Here is a 19,262-nt window from a genome sequence, read left to right on the forward strand (position 1 = left end):
TTAGTTCCGAAAATTTAATTTATTCACCGTAGCTGATTTACTTGTATATTTCTGAACCTTTTTCGGTTTCCAGTTATTACTCTTCAATGAGCTCTTTCGTCTCAGGTCGTTCTTACCCACAGATCGTTCGATCGTGGCAAAAGCAGATGAATGTGTTTACTATTTTCACATATCATCTCATCTGATTCTTACCATTTTTTTTGCAAAAAAACCTATTACGTATAAATTCTCTTATTTCAGTGTTTAAAATTAGGAGATTGAAAAGGGGGATTGTAGAAACAAATGTCAAAAAATTATTCATTGAATCACGACGTAGTGGTCAGCACATTAACATAAAACATGCGAAACAGGTCACGATTGTTGTGCTGCACTCCAAAACCCGAATCCAGTATAAACTGAATTATTCTGCGACCAGAGCATGTAAGCAAGCAAAATAGGGGAATGAGGACAAAAGAAGCACGCCTAGGTCAGTAATTCTACATGATGAAGTCTAGTTGTTGAGGCAAGATTGAGAATTTTGCTGGAAGAAAACCCAAGTGTTCACCGTCGGCTTGCACATAGACCTCTCTCTGTTTTGACTTGTTTTCAGCAGCTTCTACCTCCAAGATTCGAACACTGCCAAGTTACGTGAAATTACAGTAAGTTGTCAGCCTTCACTCTTGTGCACTTGCCAAATGGAGTTAGAATTGAATGAAGCATAAAACTGGACAGCTAATCTTTTAACCGGGAACTCCGGGACAGGAAGAGTAATCTAGAGCTGGTCAAAGCTTACGAATCGAGTACCTAGTTGTCGTGACCTTGGCTAGATGCACGTGAGTCCCTAGGTACAAAGTGTGCATCTTCAAGATAAAGTCATACCACTTGAATCCATGAAGTGACACCACCTACAACAACCACAACCAAAGGAATGAATTGATTTGATGAGCAGTAACTTAATGCGAAGAGGCATTGATGTTGAGCCTTCGATTGTGTATACTCCACATCATTTACTGAGGAGAAATAACAGTTTCATGATTCTCTTGTACAAGAGTACAGTGCACGAGTGTGTAATCATAGTAATTGAAACCCTCAACTTCTGAAGGAATACCTCCAATCTACCATTAAAGGGGTCAGCAGTTGGTGTAATCTTCATTCCTCCGCCGAAGTACTTGGCATTTCCGATACAAGTAGCTGTGACTTTTGGAACCACAGTCCACTGGCTCCCATCTATCTGATAATAACCATACCAGAAGCCCCCCCGATAGAATGAAGAAATAACTGACGATAAATGCAGGTTTTTAGAAAATCATGAAATCATATAGAAAATTGGACCGGCGCTAGTTCCAAGATGACAAATGCTTCAGCCAAATTAGTGATCCGACGAATCATGACAATTGTTGGATACATAGCACCAAAGGACCAATTTATACTCAAATCAGTTAACAGAGAAGGGCGGCATTCAAACATATTTTGATATGCGGTAGGAATGTTTTCCTCACCCTAGTCCTTAAATCTCGATTCTCATGCGACCGAAAGGCTTTAAGTGCTCCAATGACGTAACAAAGGTTTCCGAATCTTTTGTACATAGACGCAATGTGACCTGCCTTCGCACTCCTGCAGCCATTTAAAAGAAAATACACATCTCATGTTCTACCCTCCATGTTAATAAATTAGGCAGTCATTCAATTAGCTGCATCAAAAGATAGACCATAGATTACCGACGTCATCAAGGATCTTAGAATCAGGGGAAAGCAATACATCGGTAGCATATTACTTGATATGCACCAACTCAAGCAACAGCAAATCCAGTCACGTTTAACTTACAAGTGAAGACTGGCTACATTGAGGAAGTATCGATCAACTTTGTCGTCAGGTAATTGCACTCGACCTACATCTATCCTCCGCCTGCGATCTGCACCAACATTATTATGCCCTACTATTAGTGTTGTATCAACTGTGACCAGGGGATATGTGCCAACTTCACTCGTCCTAAATTGGCAAGGATGTTGAGAAGCAAACCTTTCACAATGCGATGAATGGCTTCAAGTTTGTCATTTGACTTCCTAACCAGGTAAACCAGCCACGTGGGATAACCACATTAGTTCAACAATTGGAAACAAAATTCTATGATTGAAGTTAAGGGGATTACACACTAGAGTCATCTGAGTTTTACTCAACTTGAACAACACGGAATCTGATGATGCTAAAGAGTGGTACCTGCTACATAAATTATGCAGCAAAGCAATGGATGACCATTCAAGTCGAAACTACAGAATTTTCAAGTCCAGGATTCTAATAAGTTGTGACACTCACCAACCGAAACATCGTGCAAGATCGGATCCCGTACCCATGGGAATGAGCTGCCACAGAGTACCGACCAGCATTGAAATCTTTTGCAAAAATAAAGTTCAAACAACTTCACATAATTCCAAAAACCTCCAAATCAATGTTGAAGAGTGACACTGGAATGTTCGAACTTATGTGCATGAAAACCTAAGTGAGCGGTGACCCGACTGCATGAAAATCGAGTTACAGTACCCCGAGGGCCGTCCGCGGCCCCGAATAACCTTCACGAGATTGCACCGGCATTCCATCCTCAAAGAAACCATTGAGCACCTGCGCAATAATAGTACATGATGAGCTACTCACATGAAGACGATTGCATCATTTTTATATGTTCTACAGCTCACTCTCTATATTGACACAACGGCGTCGCAAAACGATGCGAGAGTGATCAGCTGTGACGCAAGAGAAGTTGGCATATTCGGCAAGACCTCGTGCAAAGTTCCGTCCCCTCCCACGGCAACCACAGCTGCAGCTCCATTCCGCACCGCCTGTTTGAGACAATACGATGATGCTGAAATATGGTCTACGTCTATGTCAATGAGAAGCAGTCGTCTCTACTGCCAATGCAAGATAACACAATGATTGGCTCTAACAGATATCTCAGAAAAAATTGGTGAAGAATGTAGAGAATGTGCACCTCCCTTGCAATTTCAACTGCATGTGTAGGGCCAGTCGTGAGCGCCTCACAAATCTGTCATTACAATGGACAAGTATGACGTGAACATCAAAATGTCACAATGGCAATGAATCAGCTGAGAGGGACCAAAAGTTTACAATAATAACAATCAAAATATCTGCACATCAAAAAACGTAAACCAACTCAAAGTTATATCCTCGAAGCATGTGCACAAGAATCAAGGCTAAACTCATAGCGAACAAATTTTACAGTAGAAATAATATTATAAAGTGAGAGAAGTCGAATAAAATGCAGTGGTGCGCACATTACAGTCTTTACCAAGGCGTAATTTCAGCTCTGGCAGCATTTTCTTCCATTGCTGCTCTGTGCGCCCATTTGCACCTAAATTCACACAGAAACACAAACTCTCTTTAACAACTGTTTCTTTCTACTATCTAAAACGGAAAGCAGCCCAGTCGGCGACGGTGAGTGCTTACCAGTGGGATTCACCACAAACACGTAGTCGCGCTGAGGGTTTGCAATCGCGTCAGGAGCCATTGGAAAGAGTTACCAATTATAGAGGCTTCCTCAATTCAGCTCAATCCCGAAGAAACTTCAGATTGTTTCTTGTTCGGTTCCACGGGTACCAGTCATTCCTTGTCATGTGCCAAGGTAATGATATTTGGATAATGCATCCAAGAACACAAATTTGCTGGACTGACACTGCTTTTAAACATTATTAAATTGGTGTCAGTTGATGGTGAAGCTAAACTGAATGCACGGGAAAGTGATGATTTTCAGTCCAATCACTATCCCTCCCCTCCATGGTGCAGACAAGGCGCGCGTCGTTCATCTGGATCTCCAGATTCTTAACTCAACCACGCTAATACTCAAGTTCTGAAATGGTTACAGTTTCTACCATAAATTCGTGCATGCATGCTCATACCTACAGGTTCATCTTAACTCTTTAACTGACATCTGCCTATCTTTCCAACTCGCAACGATCTCCCCGACATTCTTCAAACACGACGGCAGCTTGAACACGTGAAGTCTCTGGGATCATCTTTGAGAAAATGTCAATGAAATCCTACACCGAGGATAATAATTGGTATATGTCAACCCACGGATCGCTGCAAAAGAATAACTTTCATCCCTGCTGCATTCAGGGAATGTGCTTAAAATCACGGCTAGAGAGGTGCACAAGAATCACTCATGTCCGATCAGTTTTAGCTTGTGAGAATTAACACGTAATTATTCAATCTTGGCACGATAAAAATGTCACATTTCAGGAAAAATGTTCTTCGACACGATAGGTGAGGAAATTGTCAGAGTGGACATAAAGCCTTTCACATGAGGTTCGTAGTTTTTCAAATGATGAAATGAGTTGATAAATGTCTCTGTCAAGGACCAACCCAGTTGACTAGAACACCTTGTAATAAGAGGTCAGGATTCCATCCTTATAAAAGAAGAGAATATAGTTAGGACAACACGTCGGTGATGAATGGGTAGCTAAGGCAATTGCAACACATATCATACGCTGGGTTGAAAAAAATCAAACGTTTGTATATACATAGGATGATTTATTTTCCAGTAATACAACATGAAAAGCATAATTCAACATAAAGTATGCCTGAGACGCTCTCTTGAAGACTCGGGCTCAAAAAAATGTTGTCCTTCTCTGAAGGCAAATGGGGACGAGAGGATTTGAACATCCTACTCCTTGCCAAAATCTGTGCTATAATGAGCACTTGATTCCAACTTCTTTGCATCTGTAAGCTTTCGAACAGCCTAAAGAAACCACAAGTTGAGTAAGAACAGTATAATCGTAGCTAGAAACCTTTAAACATCAGAACCTCAACGCCGCTGAAGCTTACAACTGGAAGCAGTCATAAGCAAAGTCCAAGAATCTGTCAAACGGGGCAGATAAATAAACCTGGCATTCCTCACCCTCAATAACATCCCAAGTACTCCAAGTGTCGGCATACTAAAAAGACAATTTTCATTCCATCTCTATGAAATTCCACTTGCGATCAACTGAACAACCTTAAAATCTGTCTAATAAATTACAATTATTTCAACCCCCTAAACAAATCAACTGAGAGAATACCTTCATAAAGTCTTCTTGTACAACATAGTCCCGATCAGCCCGGATAGCAAACATGCCCGCTTCAGTGCACACGTTGCGAAGATCAGCTCCGTTGAAGCCCTGTGAACAACGATAGTTAGCTCTGAGCACACCATCCTCCCAAAATTAACCAGTTTATAATATGCAAAACAAAGTTGCAGATTTCAAACAAAAAAAAAAAAAAAAAAAAAAAAAAAAAGGCAATAGAGCTCAGGTGAAATGCACGGACAAATAAACCTTTAAGCAGTGAAAGCACATTCAATATAAGTGTAACAGTTCATATATCACTCGATTTCCCCATTCAGAATAAAATCCGAGAGCCTCAGGCGCACGAGCAGTGTGGAATAAGCAATAAACATTGTATGGCCCGTTGCCAGATAAGCAATTCCATTCGTTCACAACGGTACACAAACCAAGAGATGCGGACAAGAACAGGGACACTGTACCTCAGCAAGTTTAACAATAGCCTCATAATCAATCTCTCCATGCTTAGTAATGCCAGATGCATGGATTTTCAAAATCTCTGTGCGAGATTGCTCATTAGGCAGTGGAATTTCAATTTTTCGATCCAAACGGCCAGGCCGGAGCAAAGCAGGATCAAGAACATCAGGCCGATTAGTGGCCATTATCATCTTTACCTGCATCCATATTCCATGTAAACAAGGAGATAAAGAATCGGCTAGCACACACGTGATTCATATATACAACTTCTTGCAGATCAGCAGAAAAGCCAAAGCCAATGAATACCAGAATGGTTTCAAGAGTCAAGAGTACCTTTCCAAGCTGATCAAAACCATCAAGTTGATTCAATAACTCCATGAGTGTGCGTTGAATCTCTCGATCTGCACTTGTACCTTCGCTAAACCTACGTCCTCCAATTGCATCAATCTCATCCATAAATATTATGCACGGCTGCAAAAACGACAAGTGCCATATCAGCAAGACTCAGAACAGGATGCACCTTTGAAGAGTAATCAATGTTAAGACGGGAATACTCAATAATGAAAAGATCTAAGACGAATGCAGAAGAAAATTACTTGATGGTCGCGAGCATAACTAAACATCTCTCTAATGAGTCTCGCACTTTCTCCTATATACTTATCCACAATCGCACTAGACACCACCTGCACAAAGATACATCCGCATGTCAGACGTACAAGAATACGACAAAATGGAGACGAAATCTATTCTGAAGAGGATGATAAAATTGTGTTGCAACATCGCCTAAATTGTTGAAAAAATGCACAAAACCATAAAATTGCAGCACAAAAGCAAACACTTCGGATGTGTTGTGTCAGCCTTAACCTCACACAGCTAAGATATATTAGCAAAAAGTCAGCCAAAAAATAGATAGGTTATGCCAGCACAGAAAAATCCAAAACCCCTAATACCTTCAGAAAATTAGCATCAATGTTGCTGGCAATTGCTCGTGCTAAAAGAGTTTTACCAGTCCCAGGAGGCCCATATAACAACACACCCTGTGGATGGCAACAGGTAGTATCAAAACATTACGCATCGACCACCTCAAATCTGGTCATTAAACCTTTATGCGCGTCAAGTACATGAACCTGATTGACAAAACTATGACCTATTAAAAGAGATAGCAAGGACATGAAGACCTAGTCTGTACCAATCAATGTAAATACTATCAGACTCAACAGAGCCTTCATGGTGCTACGAATACACATCTTCATCATTCAGTTATTCAAATAATCACGAAGGGTAACTTCGAGTCGAATAATAAACAGTAAACTGGAGACCAAGGCCAAGGAAGCTGATCGAAAGTAAGTGTCAGTGAATACCTTTGGAGGTTTAATGCCAACTCGCAGAAAGAGTTCAGGATTCATTAACGGCAACTCAATCGACTCACGAAGTTCTCGAATTTGGTCACTTAGTCCTCCAACAGCTGAATAGCTGATATTTCCGGGGTCCTCATGAAGCATGTTGTACACTACGGGGTCAACCTAATCGCACACATTGTGACAGGCGTTAAGTCGGTACATCTATAATTTAGAAAACGGATGCGGAACAATGACAAGCGTCTTCTACATCACAAATTCGCAAATGTCCCAACAATTGTTCGGATTCTCCAACGGATTCATATTACACAACTACATCAAAAATCACAATGACCCCAACATGTAATGCATGAACTTCAAGACTACATTATGCTTACCTGCCTACTGGTCACGATGTTTCCAGCTGCACAGATCAATCCATAAGGTCACATGACAAGACTCACCTCTCGAGGAAGCGCTCGCATGATTGTGAGGGTGGTCATGTCTAGTGCAACTCGAGTACCAGCCACCAGCTTCTCTTTATCCACCTTGTTGCGGCATCCAACCACATACCGTGGGCCACTGCTCGCCTTCACAATTACTGCTCAGACAATCAAACTCTCAATGAAATGATGAGATACAGGCAGAGAAAAAAAATAAATATATGAACGAATCGCAAAACAAAACAGATAGCCACTACCACCTGTACCGTTCAATCTACCACATTCGGTTCATCGTACTAATCATCCTATGACCACAGAAAGAAGCTCCGAAGAATCTGCAAAAGAACATCTTCTCCATTTACGCAAACCTCTAGAAACTCCCTCTACCACTCCTTCAACCAATTCAAAGGCTCCGCACCATTACTTACAGCGTTCAGAATCCAGCTGCCTCAACACTTCTCCGATGATTTGACCCACGCTCTGCAACGCCTTCAAATCATCTTCTGTCTTGTCAAACTCTTTCCTCGCAGCCTTCACATTTTCACGCACTAATACCCACTCACACGAACAGCATCAGCGCCGATCATCCTAACCGACATCAATCAACCACAAGCCCAATCACCATAATCGCATGCACACACGTCCCCATTCCCCAGTCCAATTGATCAAACTCCAGGCACAGTGCTCACAATTTCGCAGCCTTGCATCGAGCTCTTTGTGCTGCAAAAGCTTGCGCCTATACTCAGCGCGCACCACTTCGGGGTCCGCCATGGCAATAGAGGGAGGGTTCCTATGCGCAGACACGTCCGGGTCCTCTTCCTCTTCCTCTCCACTTCCCGGCCGCCTGTAATTGCGATTACGATTGCGATAGCGATTCAAAAGGACAACGAAGACGCATCAACGGAGGCAGGCAAGCGCCTTACGTCGGGGATGGGAGATGGAAGCAGCAGAGGCAGCAGAAGCCACACCGAGGATTAGGGCTGGAGCTCCAACGTCACACACCTCCACTCTCTCTTTTCCTGCTGCTGCTGCTGCTCCTTCTCCTCCTCTTCTGCCCCTTTCATGCTTTCCCTTCGTCTTACTTGCCACCTACGTCTCCCTTTGCTGATAGATTGGTCCCCCCCTTTGTCATGCACATGTATTCACACTAAAATATTTTTAACAGTTTTTGACGTGGAAAAACAAAACAAAGATCATAAGGTGCTCGTTAATTAGGTCTTTTCAAAGCATGTGTGGTTGTAAACTCAAATTTGTTGCCCTTAGGAGTGGGGAAAGAAAAGATACAAGCCATGCTTAGCTTAGAATCATTCCAGTGGAAATAGATACAAACAATGGCATTTTTAATATATGATAATTATGTGCCTTGGTTTGTTGTTATTTATTTACACTCTTTTGTGTAAAAAATATTACCTTATACTTATATTGTTCAAATATATGCAATTTAAAAAACATAACTACATCCATTTCAATAATTTCAACAATTCTTTTCTTTTCTTTTTAGTCAATCAAAAGAGTAAAGATGTTAATCTTCTCTTGAAGTTCAATAATATTTTAAAAATATTCATATACATTATAAGTAAATATATAAGCAACAAAGATAAAAACATGTACATTAGGATAAGAATAAATAACAAACAAACAACACGTGAATCATTCTACAAACTAATAGCATTTAGATGGATAAAATTTGATTCAATTAATTTTCAATAATTTTTTAATTTTTTATGAAATTTTATTTTTTATGATTTCTAATCGGTATCAATCAATCCCATGAAATAAACTCTTTTATTCCATAATGAAGTTACTATTAGTTTTAATCATATTAATTCTTCTAAATCACACAACTTTAAATTTGTCAATATATATCACATATTATATTTTTTTCTTTCCTTGATATAACAATTGAAGGTTGAATCATAGATGTAAGATGGATAGTAGGCATTTTTATCTTAGATTCTTGCAATGGTTTTTGAATATCTACCTTGTCTTTTTTCATTTCTCTTTTTACAAGCAATTCTATTGCATCTTCTACTTCCTACTAATTTGTTATTAATTCCTTTTCTACTTTTTAATTTTCAAGCAAGATATCTAACTTTTCTTGCAATTCTTCATAAACTGTATGAAAAAAAAAGCTCTAATTTTGTCATGGACATATATATTTACCTAAATAAGAAGTGCTAGATATAAAATAAATATAGATAGATTTGATATTATCTTGTCATAAAGCTTCTTAGAAGCTTCATAGATACATATTTAAGTTTATACATGTTTATAGTTAATTGATAGGTTAAAAATTTGGCCAACAAGTTAGCCATATGTCGCATGTATAAGTAGCTTATGATATAAGCTAACAATGTGGCATGCATACAAAAAACTTGTTTTGTAAGTTAAGACATATGTCTTGCAAATTGGACACGTATTAGAGATCAAATAGTACATCACCACATAGCCCCTAGTTAGATAGTATATATGGAAGCAAGAGTGAAGCTTTCTTTAATCTAATTAATATCTTTTTAATTTTTAATCTTGTTTTAAGACTTTTGTCTTCTTTTCTTTGGCAATAATCATTTTAGTTTAAATTTATACCATCTTTGAGTGAATTATCAGTCTATTTGAGTGACACAAGAATTTGTTGATCTTTTAGTTTTTTGAAGCTCATGTCCTTAATAGTTTGACAAGAGTGCTAATTTATTATTTTTGTTTTGTATTAGAAGTGAGTGGATTATTCCACTTCTATTCTTGTATTTTGAAGGTTATAGACTATCCACTTTTAAACTAACTTTTAATTTTTTAAACATTGATTATTTATCTTAAAAAGAGTAAACTACCCCTCTTTGTAGAAATTTTCAATTGGTATTAGAGGTTGCAAATTACCTTCTTCTAATTTAACTTGTAAGTTTGTTTAAGTTGTCTATGGAAGAAAAGATTATGGATGCTATTCATGGTGGAAGTGGGAATAAATTTGCAACTATTCTAAATCTTCACAAGTTTTTTAACATTTATGGAATCAAAATTTCATGTATTTCAAATTTGAACCATGGAGGTATTATTTCTATACATATGGAAGAAATCAATGATAAGATTCAAACTCTATGCTAAGAAGTTGTGCAATTGAAAGAGGCAAGTAGATCAATTTTACACTTGAATGCAAAAAGCCTTGTTTTTACAAATATGAAGGAGGCAAGAATAAGTATATTAAAGAAATTTGACAAAATAAGATTAAAATTTTGAAGATTTTTACAATAAGTAAAGTTCTTTCTAAGGTTGCATCCATCTCAATATCTTAACAAATTTACTCAAAGTAAATTCTTAGATATATATCTATCCAAGAGTATTGTCTTTTGATTCATACCTTTGATGGAAAAAGATTCATGACTCTTTTATGTTTTAAATTCATTCTTAATAGAATTTATAACTATATTTAGAAAAAATTATTGAAAAAAGATAGTAGACATGAAACTCCTATCTTTATAATAAAGATCATATTTAACTACTATATATGCTACAGAATCCCAAAATCTTGCTAGCGATGTAGATTGGAATAATAAAACCTTTAACAATCAATTTTGATATGGGTTGAAAGACAATGTCAAAGATTTATTATTGACAATGCGAAGAATAAACTCATTGGAGCAATTAATTGCTTAAGCCATTGCATACAATAATTGACTCTTTGAAAAATGCCAAGAACAAAGATTTGGTTGGAGAAGTACAATTCAAATCATGGCCACAACTTCTAAGTTTTCAAAAGGTTATTTATCAAGGCCAGAACCTATGTAAATTGACATGGCACATTTCAAACATCTTATTGAGAAAAAAAAGACTTGACATTGTCAACAAGGATTATGATTATATTTTAAAGAACCTAAATACACTGCTCAATATTTTCCAAAAAAACAACATAATCACAAAATGAAGAGCATAGTTTCTAAAGAAGATAATGTCATAATTTGTGAAGTTTACTTGAGAATGCATAAGCTATTTGGTTGTGAAAGATAAAATAGAACTTGTAACAAAAAGATCCTTACAACTCTAATAGATTATCTATAAATTACATATAGATTAACTACACTCTTAGTTATACTTTTAGAAAAATTAAGATTATAAGAAATTCAATCTATTTTAGGATTATATTATTTTAATCGTGATAAACTTAAAATGACTAGATTAAAAAGAGATCTAATAATACTAAATATTACAAAGCTACTATGACCATTAGTTGTTACTTCTATAGGAAGGATTTCATGAATAAAATCTTCTAAAGAAAATGGATGACCATCTATGATTTCTACATGAATAGGTTTAGTTTTCTTTACTAAAGAAATACTATGTCTTTTAGCAAATTTTTCATCTAAGAAATGCATTAAGGCAAATTTAACAAAGTAGATGCTTTGTGATATTTAGGTCCTAAAATAACATTTATTATAAAACAAGAAAATTTTTATGAGAAAAAAATAGTACCTTAAATAGATGTTATATAAGGTTCTATCTGCATGGTCCTTATTGAAACTAGACAAACTTGTTTATCAATGCCGTCATGTAACACGACTAATAAGTGAAAGGAGTGAAGAATCTATTATATTATAGAAGATCTTACTTCAAATATTGTAGCAAATTATCTTAAAAAATACACAATAGTCCAAAAGAAAGTAGAACTAAATGTTTAAATGCTACTTTTTTACAAAGTAGGCTTCTACTTACTTTGTAAGGCCATAAATAAGGCAAAACAAGGTAGATTAGAAAAATAAAGAATATGATCATATGAAAAAAGAAGTTAGAATTTTATTGGAATAAAAATTAACTCAAAAGAACAAAATTTGATATCCAAAGAGGACCAATTATCAACCTAGATCAAAATCAGACCCTGAGGTACAAAGCAGAGCTTTTATAATAATTTGGAGGATTTTTGGTAGATCAAAGAGTAAGGTTTGAGAGTAGAATTAATAAGATTTCATTGAATATTTATTTTTAGGGAATTGAGTGTGTAATTATTTTGTAAGAACTTTGCAAAGTCACAGTTGTTTTAGATAACTGTAAAATTTGTGAAATAAAAAGGGTATTGCATTTTGGAGAATTTTGTGATTTTGGCACTAGATCTATATTTTAAAAATTTTATATTTTATGAGAATAGTTTTATGGAGTATTTTCTATAAGATTGAGCTTGATTAAATGATTGAACTAAAGGCTATCAAATTTCAAGTAGGTTGAGGTCTCAAAAATTGGACTTTGAAAGGTAGTTAGGATTTTTAAGATCTTTAGCAATCTACAAATTGGATTGAGATAAAATTTGTATTTGAAAGTAATAGACTTAATTTTCTATACACATGTAAAATTTGGGAATAATTGAATAGTTTTTTAGGAGATATTGGCACTAGAGGTACAACATTCAGATTGAAATAGGAGGCCAACCAATACCTAAGCAGATTTTAGGATTTTTCTTCCATTTGGTAAGTGCGATTATCTTCAAATTTTGTATGCTTGTATCCAATTTATTTGTTAAAAAGTGTATAAATTTTTAAGTAAGATTAATAATTCAATTGATAGATATTGAGGTTCTAAATTATCTAGGATTTAATTTAGGATTTAGTTTAGGATCTAGGATTTGATCTAGGGTTTGATTTAAAATTAAAGATTTATTTAGGATTTGATTTAGGATTTAGTTTAGGATTTAGTTTAGGATTTAAGGTTTTTTTAGGGTTTCATTGAAGATTTGATTTAGGATCTAGGGTTTGATTTAAGATTTGATTTAAAGTCTAAAGATTGATTTAGAATTTGGTATACAATTTAGGACTTGTTCTAAGATTTGGTTTAGGATTTAGGGCTTTTCTAGGATTTGATTTAGGATTTGATTTAGGATCTAAGGTTTGATCTAGGATTTGGTTTAGGATTTAGGATTTGTCTAGGATTTGATTGAAATCCATTAGGATTTTAAATAAGATTAAATTAGAACTTGGTTGAGATTTATCTAAGATATATTTGTGATTATTTTAATATTTTTTAAAACTTCTCAAGGATTCTTTTTAGATTTATTTTAGATTTTCTTTCAATTCTTTTATGATTTCTTATTTTTTCTTTTGTAATTTCTTAAAGGTTTCTTTTGAATTTGATTAAAGCTTATTTAATATTGTTAAGATTTAATTAGAGTTTATTTAGTATTCTATTAGAATTAAGATTTTGTTATTGGAATTTCCATTCTACCTTCTATAACTAGGTGCCAAGTGAACTCTGAAGCAACACTTCACGTAATACAACACTAACATACGATCTTCTTTTATAATCGTATTCCTCATTTTGTAGTTGCGTTTTTTCTTTAGACAACGTTGAGTAGTATTTTTAGGTTCTTCACAAAATAATCATAATCCTTTTTAATAGCAACAAATCTTTTCTTGCTTAGTAAGAGGTTTAAAACATATTGTATCAATTTACATAACTTTTACTTCCAAATGTATGTATTGAAGCGACGTTGATATTATTATTGGATTATAATAACATTGAGGCACACTTGTGCAACTCTTAGATCAAAATTCAAAAAGTCAATTGTCACACTCCATAAGAAAGTTAATTGCTTGACTCAATGTTTCAAGATCATATAAGTTGAGCATCAATTTTTTTACCTCACATTACTATTTGTAAAAAAATTGGCTTACAAATGCAATATTATCATATTTAATATCAATTGCAAGTTGTCAAAATTGTGAAGCATATACTATTATTGATTGATTGCCTTATTGTAAAATATGAATCTTATTGGTTGCAATACAAATTGCATTATGTTTTTTATACATGGATCAAAAATTGTGCCAAAAAATCCTCTAAATTATGTAATATTGGATTTTGTCATTTAAAAAAAGACTAAAATAATGATAATATTGAACTTGAAAAAATTGTATCAATGAATCTAACTTGTAATTCTGGAGTTAAATAACTTTGAGATTGAAGTTTAATTATAAGTTGTACTTTTTTGCTAAATCCTTAAAACTTGGATCTTGTGCCATTAAACTTCTTAAGTAATGTATCTCTTGGTTTTTTAACACTAGAAGGATGTTCTACTAAAAAAAAAAAAAAAAAAAAAAAAAAAAAGATTTATTACAAATGTTGAAGTAGCTCCAATTATCTCTATATCTTTACTTCCTATTATTATTATTTTTCTTTGTAGTTATAAATAGAGTTGATGTATCACAAGCATTAACTCCTTCAATTGTTCTTACATTTGTGCCATTGCACTCTTTGTTTCAAGAAGCTCTCCCATGATAATACTTAGAGAAGAAAAGATATCTAATATCACTCAAGAGAAATAGAAGAAAAGACTTGAGAACAAAGAAAATACTAAAGATAATATCAGTTTAGACCATGATAATTTGTAACTTTTAATATGCTTATGTCTTATCAAGAGAAAGGAATAATCTACTCTTAATCAAAAAAAGGTAAAACTCTAATATTATAAGTGTACTTTTTTCAATCTATCATGGACAAGAATTTGATGAAAGCAAATAATCAAATGAAACTTTTTTCAAAGAAGTATAACAAAATAAAAGTAAGAAAATATGAATATTACAAAGAAATCGGAATGGCTATTGCTAAAAGATAAGAAAATTAAAGATTCTTGAATTTACATTAGAAGAAGAAAAGAATTGGTAAGAATGAAGAAGGCCTAACTTTTACCTCTATATATACTATCCACTTAAGAGCTACATAACAACATTCTATAGGATCTTTCACATGTGTTGACTTTGCAAGCCACATGTCTTAACTTGCAAGGTAAATTTTCTATGTGTGTGCCATATAATTAACTTGTTCCATTAGCTATTTATATGTGCAATATGTGGCTAACTTATTGACCAAGTCTTTAACCTAAAAGTCAACTATAAATATATGTAAAGTCAAAAACATGTCTATGAAGCTTTTAAAAAGCTTTTCTATTAGATATTATGAAATTAATCAATTTTTATTTTTATTTTTATTTACTTCTATCTAATCATATAGATAATTACTAGAATAAATATGTATGTCTATAACATAACAAAGTTCTAAATAAATTTTAAATTTTAATTAAATTCTAAAATAAAACCTAATCAAATCTTAAATCCTAATAAAATCTTCAAACAAATTCTAATGAAATCCTAATCAATCCTAATGAAATCCTAAATAAACTTTGAATCCTATAGCAGATTAAAATATCAATTAATAATGATCAAACAATTAATTTTAATACAAATTTTTTAAACATATCACTAACTGAGTTTTTAATAAGCACAAAAAAATTTAAAAAGATCTAATATATCAAAAAATAGATAATTCCTAAAAGATGCTTTGATATTGGCCAATTTTAGAGTCAAAAGCTCTTAATTTTATCATTCAATAATTCTCAAATTTTATAAATTTTTTTGAAACTTAATTTTATTAATTATATATAAAATTTGGCTTTAATTCAAATGGTGAATTGACAGATATCTCAAAAATCTTTAGTGGTCACTTAAATTCTAATTATCAAGACTTCAATATGTTTGAACTTCAATAAATTTTGAATAAATTATTAAATCAAGCTCAAACTTGCAATAGAGATTATATACAATGGTAATTATTTAAATACAAAATTTTACTCATAGATTATCTATGAATTACATACAATTGTCTAAAGTATTAATTCTTTAAATTGTTAAAAATCCAAAGTTCCTTGAAAATAATCCTAACTTTACAAAGCCTTTACAAAGTTGTTTTGCAATCAAATCACCTCAAATTAGTGTTTAAAGAACTTTTCTCATTTTTGCTCTCAAATTATGTTTTTTGATCAATAAAAGAGCCATTGGGTTATTATAGGTGCATGGATTTGTGCATCAAGATCTGATTTCAATCTTGGTTTATAACTAATTTTCTCTAAGCATCAATTCTTCATATTTGAGGTAGTTTTTGCTAAAACTTATTTTAAATAATTTTTAAAATAAATTTATATTAATTACTTACCTTATTTACTTTGATTTGGCTCATTTATGCTCCTACAAAGACCAAAATATCACAAACTCTTTGTCTTGTTAGAATAAACCCCCATTAATTGGAAGCCTGTCTTAATTCACAACAATTTTAATTATCTAAATTTTCTATCAATTTTTTGTAAGTGTTTGATTCATGTCTTATAAATGTAATAATTTCTTATTTATAAGCCAAAATTTTCTCTTATTTAGGTGATTTATTTTAATTCACAATTATTAATTAAAATATAAATCGATTATATAAAATTTCTTCTTACTTCTTCATTAAAGAAATTAAATTAGTTAGCTAATTAAATTTACATTCAAACAACCATAAAACAATAATTTCAATACTTAAACAATTCAACTATACGACAATTGAAAAGATAAATTTTTATATGTTTTTAATTAAATTAAATTAAATTAAATTATTATTAATTATTATCTAAAATTAAAAAATCATCTAAATTTTTTTATCCTTAAATAAAATTTCATCCATATTTAATCAATTTTCATCCACAAATTTTTATCCATAAATTTTATCCAATCATCATATATGAATTTTTTCATCCAATTGTATTAGTTCATTTAAGATACATCCAAAAAAATGAAAAAAATTAAGAGCCATCACCTCTTACATCTTGGTAGTGACCCCTTTGCACAAAAATGATCACCACTTCTTTGTTGAGGATTGCCTTGGAGCAAACCTTAAATTTCTAAAAACTAAACTTGAAGTTATTCTTTTTTTAATAAATTTTGCCTTCAAATTTGGTTTTTAGCCTTCAATATTGTCTCTCAAAGTTGATGCTTCAATTTGATAAGGTAGGAGATCCCTTTTCACAAAATTGAATGTCATGTCATGGTCCTTGATTGCCCTTTGGTAATTCAAATTGTTTTAAAATCCTAACTTCAAATGGCACATTTTTTTAAAGTTTGAGCCTTTGAATTACCTCAAATCTCCTGATCTTGTCCTCCAAATTTGTGCCTTCACTTGGCTGCTTAAATTCAAAGGCAACAGTCCTCCTTTTACAAGAATAAATATTAATACTATTTTTTAGATCTAATATAGTTAATTCTTAGTGTTTTTGAAAATTGCTCTTCTTCAACTATCTAATGTAATAATCTTTATTACTTTCTAGCTTGTAAGCAATGAAAAAGAACCCTTTAAAATAGAACTATCAAATTAGGAAGGTAGAATACCACTCCTTATTAAATTTGAGGATTCTTCTTCATACAAATTTTAAATTTTAAGATTTTTATGTGTAAAAATCCACAACAAAATGTATAAATTTTATTTAAAAATTCAAGAATTGTTTCTAGAAATTAAAAGAAAAAAGTTGAAACAACCAATTGTTTGCAAATCTTAAGAAAAATTTGGCATGGCTTTGTCCATCAATAAAACAAAAAAAAAGAGAAAGCTTGGATAGTCAAGCCACTCTTATACAATTGAGTAGAAGCTCATAGAAAAGAAGACACATCTCCATTTTTCATCTCTAAGAACCCTAATCTAGATCTATGGCTTTCATTCATCCAAAAATAAAAATCCAAACTTGAGGATGATGGCCATCAAATTAGCCCTAAAATTGGCTTTTTGTCCAAGTTAACTTTACCATGTATTTAAAACATATTTTCTAATAAAGATTGACTATTTACATACCTTTATCCATAAGAGTTTGAAATACTTATGAAGATTAAAAATATAGAAATTAGGATTAAATTTAATTTATTCCTAATTTATTTCTAATTTAATTCTAAAATATTTATAATATTAATATCTATATAATTTAAATTAAAGAAATATTATAATTAATAATAGATAATAAAAAATAATAAAAATAAATATTAAATCAAATATTAATATATTATTTATTCTCATAGTTTTCCTTTAAAAATACAAGTTTGAATCTTGCATTAACACTAAATTTCCTTCATCTAAAGTCCTATAAACTAACATTTATCTAATAATTGTAATTTGGCACTCTTAATGCATCTTTTTATTTTAAAATAATCATTAAGTTGATTTAATAACTTACACACACTACAAAACTTAGAGATACAAGATTATATGTGAAGATAAAGAATATATTTTTTATACTATTTAAGTTGACTTCTCAAGATATATTATTTCAAATAATGGTCTTATGATGGATTCTAAGAAAGTCCAAACTATTATGGATTAGAAGATTCTAATAACAATAATAAATATTATCATATTGTAATTATTTATAGTATGTAAAAATTAACTAAAATATATAATATATTTATAAATATTGATGTGCATTAGAATGGTTAGTAGGTTAATTTAAAAAGATTTGATATAAGAAAATTTATTTTGAGGTTTATTTATATTGATTATGGTGTTTAAAGTATATAAGATTTAGATATTTAGTATAAAATTTAAAGAGAAGATTCAGACTCAAAGATGAAGATTCAAACATTTGAGAATCAAAAGTAAGAATTGTAAGGTTTATAATTTGGACTACAATTTGTATACAAATTTTAAAGAATCTGGAATTAGGGTAATGAATTTATAGCCATTTAAAATTAAGGTGTCTTTTTAAGACATATTATTGCTCTTTTAAGGATACAAGGAGTTTTATGATAGATTTTCGAGATAAGGAGGTGCAATTGAAAGATGATTTCAAAACCTATGTCTTTTGTAAAAGAATTTTTATATTTGAAGTTTGTATAAAAGAGTAATAGAGCATTAAAGACAATACATCTAATTCAAAGGCAGTAAATGAGTCCTTTTGTTAATAGTTATGGTTGGAACAATATCTTAAGATTTCAAATAAATTTTTGGCTCAAAAATTTCTAAAAAGTGTGTATTATAAGGTTAAAAAACTATATATCAAAATTTAATGATATTTGAGTACTTAATTTGTGAGATATGAAGAAAATTGCACATAAGTATATATAAGCAAGGATTTGAAGTTATTATTAGAATTTTGGCAATATCTCAAGATCTATAACAAATTTGCAGTTGAAATTTGTTGTGATATTTGTTGA

At 32.4% G+C, this 19,262-nt stretch overlaps 2 protein-coding genes across 2 annotated transcripts; both read right to left on the reverse strand.

Moving 5' to 3' along the window:
- Positions 1-270: 270 nt before the first annotated feature.
- On the reverse strand, positions 271-3,624 carry LOC112279958 (sphingoid long-chain bases kinase 2, mitochondrial). The gene is made up of 12 exons (XM_024514783.3): positions 3,439-3,624; positions 3,267-3,343; positions 2,963-3,016; positions 2,754-2,813; positions 2,518-2,595; positions 2,293-2,339; positions 1,999-2,042; positions 1,804-1,891; positions 1,479-1,593; positions 1,088-1,210; positions 784-884; positions 271-615 (listed from the first exon to the last, which is right to left on the reverse strand). Exons 1-12 carry the CDS (start codon positions 3,497-3,499, stop codon positions 477-479), a joined length of 987 nt encoding a protein of 328 aa, XP_024370551.1. The 5' UTR covers positions 3,500-3,624; the 3' UTR covers positions 271-476.
- Positions 3,625-4,483: 859 nt separating this feature from the next.
- On the reverse strand, positions 4,484-8,113 carry LOC112279957 (26S proteasome regulatory subunit S10B homolog B). Its single transcript, XM_024514782.2, has 10 exons — positions 7,977-8,113; positions 7,716-7,835; positions 7,309-7,445; positions 6,869-7,030; positions 6,458-6,544; positions 6,104-6,190; positions 5,841-5,978; positions 5,513-5,704; positions 5,049-5,147; positions 4,484-4,729 (listed from the first exon to the last, which is right to left on the reverse strand). Exons 1-10 carry the CDS (start codon positions 8,056-8,058, stop codon positions 4,655-4,657), a joined length of 1,179 nt encoding a protein of 392 aa, XP_024370550.1. The 5' UTR covers positions 8,059-8,113; the 3' UTR covers positions 4,484-4,654.
- Between the last annotated feature and the right edge of the window lie 11,149 nt (positions 8,114-19,262).

This window comes from Physcomitrium patens, chromosome 3 (assembly GCF_059467195.1).
Source record: "Physcomitrium patens ecotype Gransden chromosome 3, ASM5946719v1, whole genome shotgun sequence".
Lineage (NCBI taxonomy): Eukaryota > Viridiplantae > Streptophyta > Bryopsida > Funariales > Funariaceae > Physcomitrium > Physcomitrium patens.

Bases quoted from the DNA above. Each gene is read 5' to 3' on its own strand.
- LOC112279957 (XM_024514782.2), bottom strand. From the start codon at position 8,058: ATGGCGGACCCCGAAGTGGTGCGCGCTGAGTATAGGCGCAAGCTTTTG. The intron at 7,836-7,976 runs GTGAGCACTGTG...AGTGGGTATTAG, and splicing joins CGATGCAAGGCTGCGAAATT to TGCGTGAAAATGTGAAGGCT. The intron at 5,148-5,512 runs GTACAGTGTCCC...CGTTGTTCACAG, and splicing joins CTATTGTTAAACTTGCTGAG to GGCTTCAACGGAGCTGATCT.
- LOC112279958 (XM_024514783.3), bottom strand. From the start codon at position 3,499: ATGGCTCCTGACGCGATTGCAAACCCTCAGCGCGACTACGTGTTTGTG. The intron at 3,344-3,438 runs GTAAGCACTCAC...GTGTGAATTTAG, and splicing joins GTTTGTGGTGAATCCCACTG to GTGCAAATGGGCGCACAGAG. The intron at 1,211-1,478 runs GTGAGGAAAACA...GGTTATTATCAG, and splicing joins ATCGAGATTTAAGGACTAGG to ATAGATGGGAGCCAGTGGAC.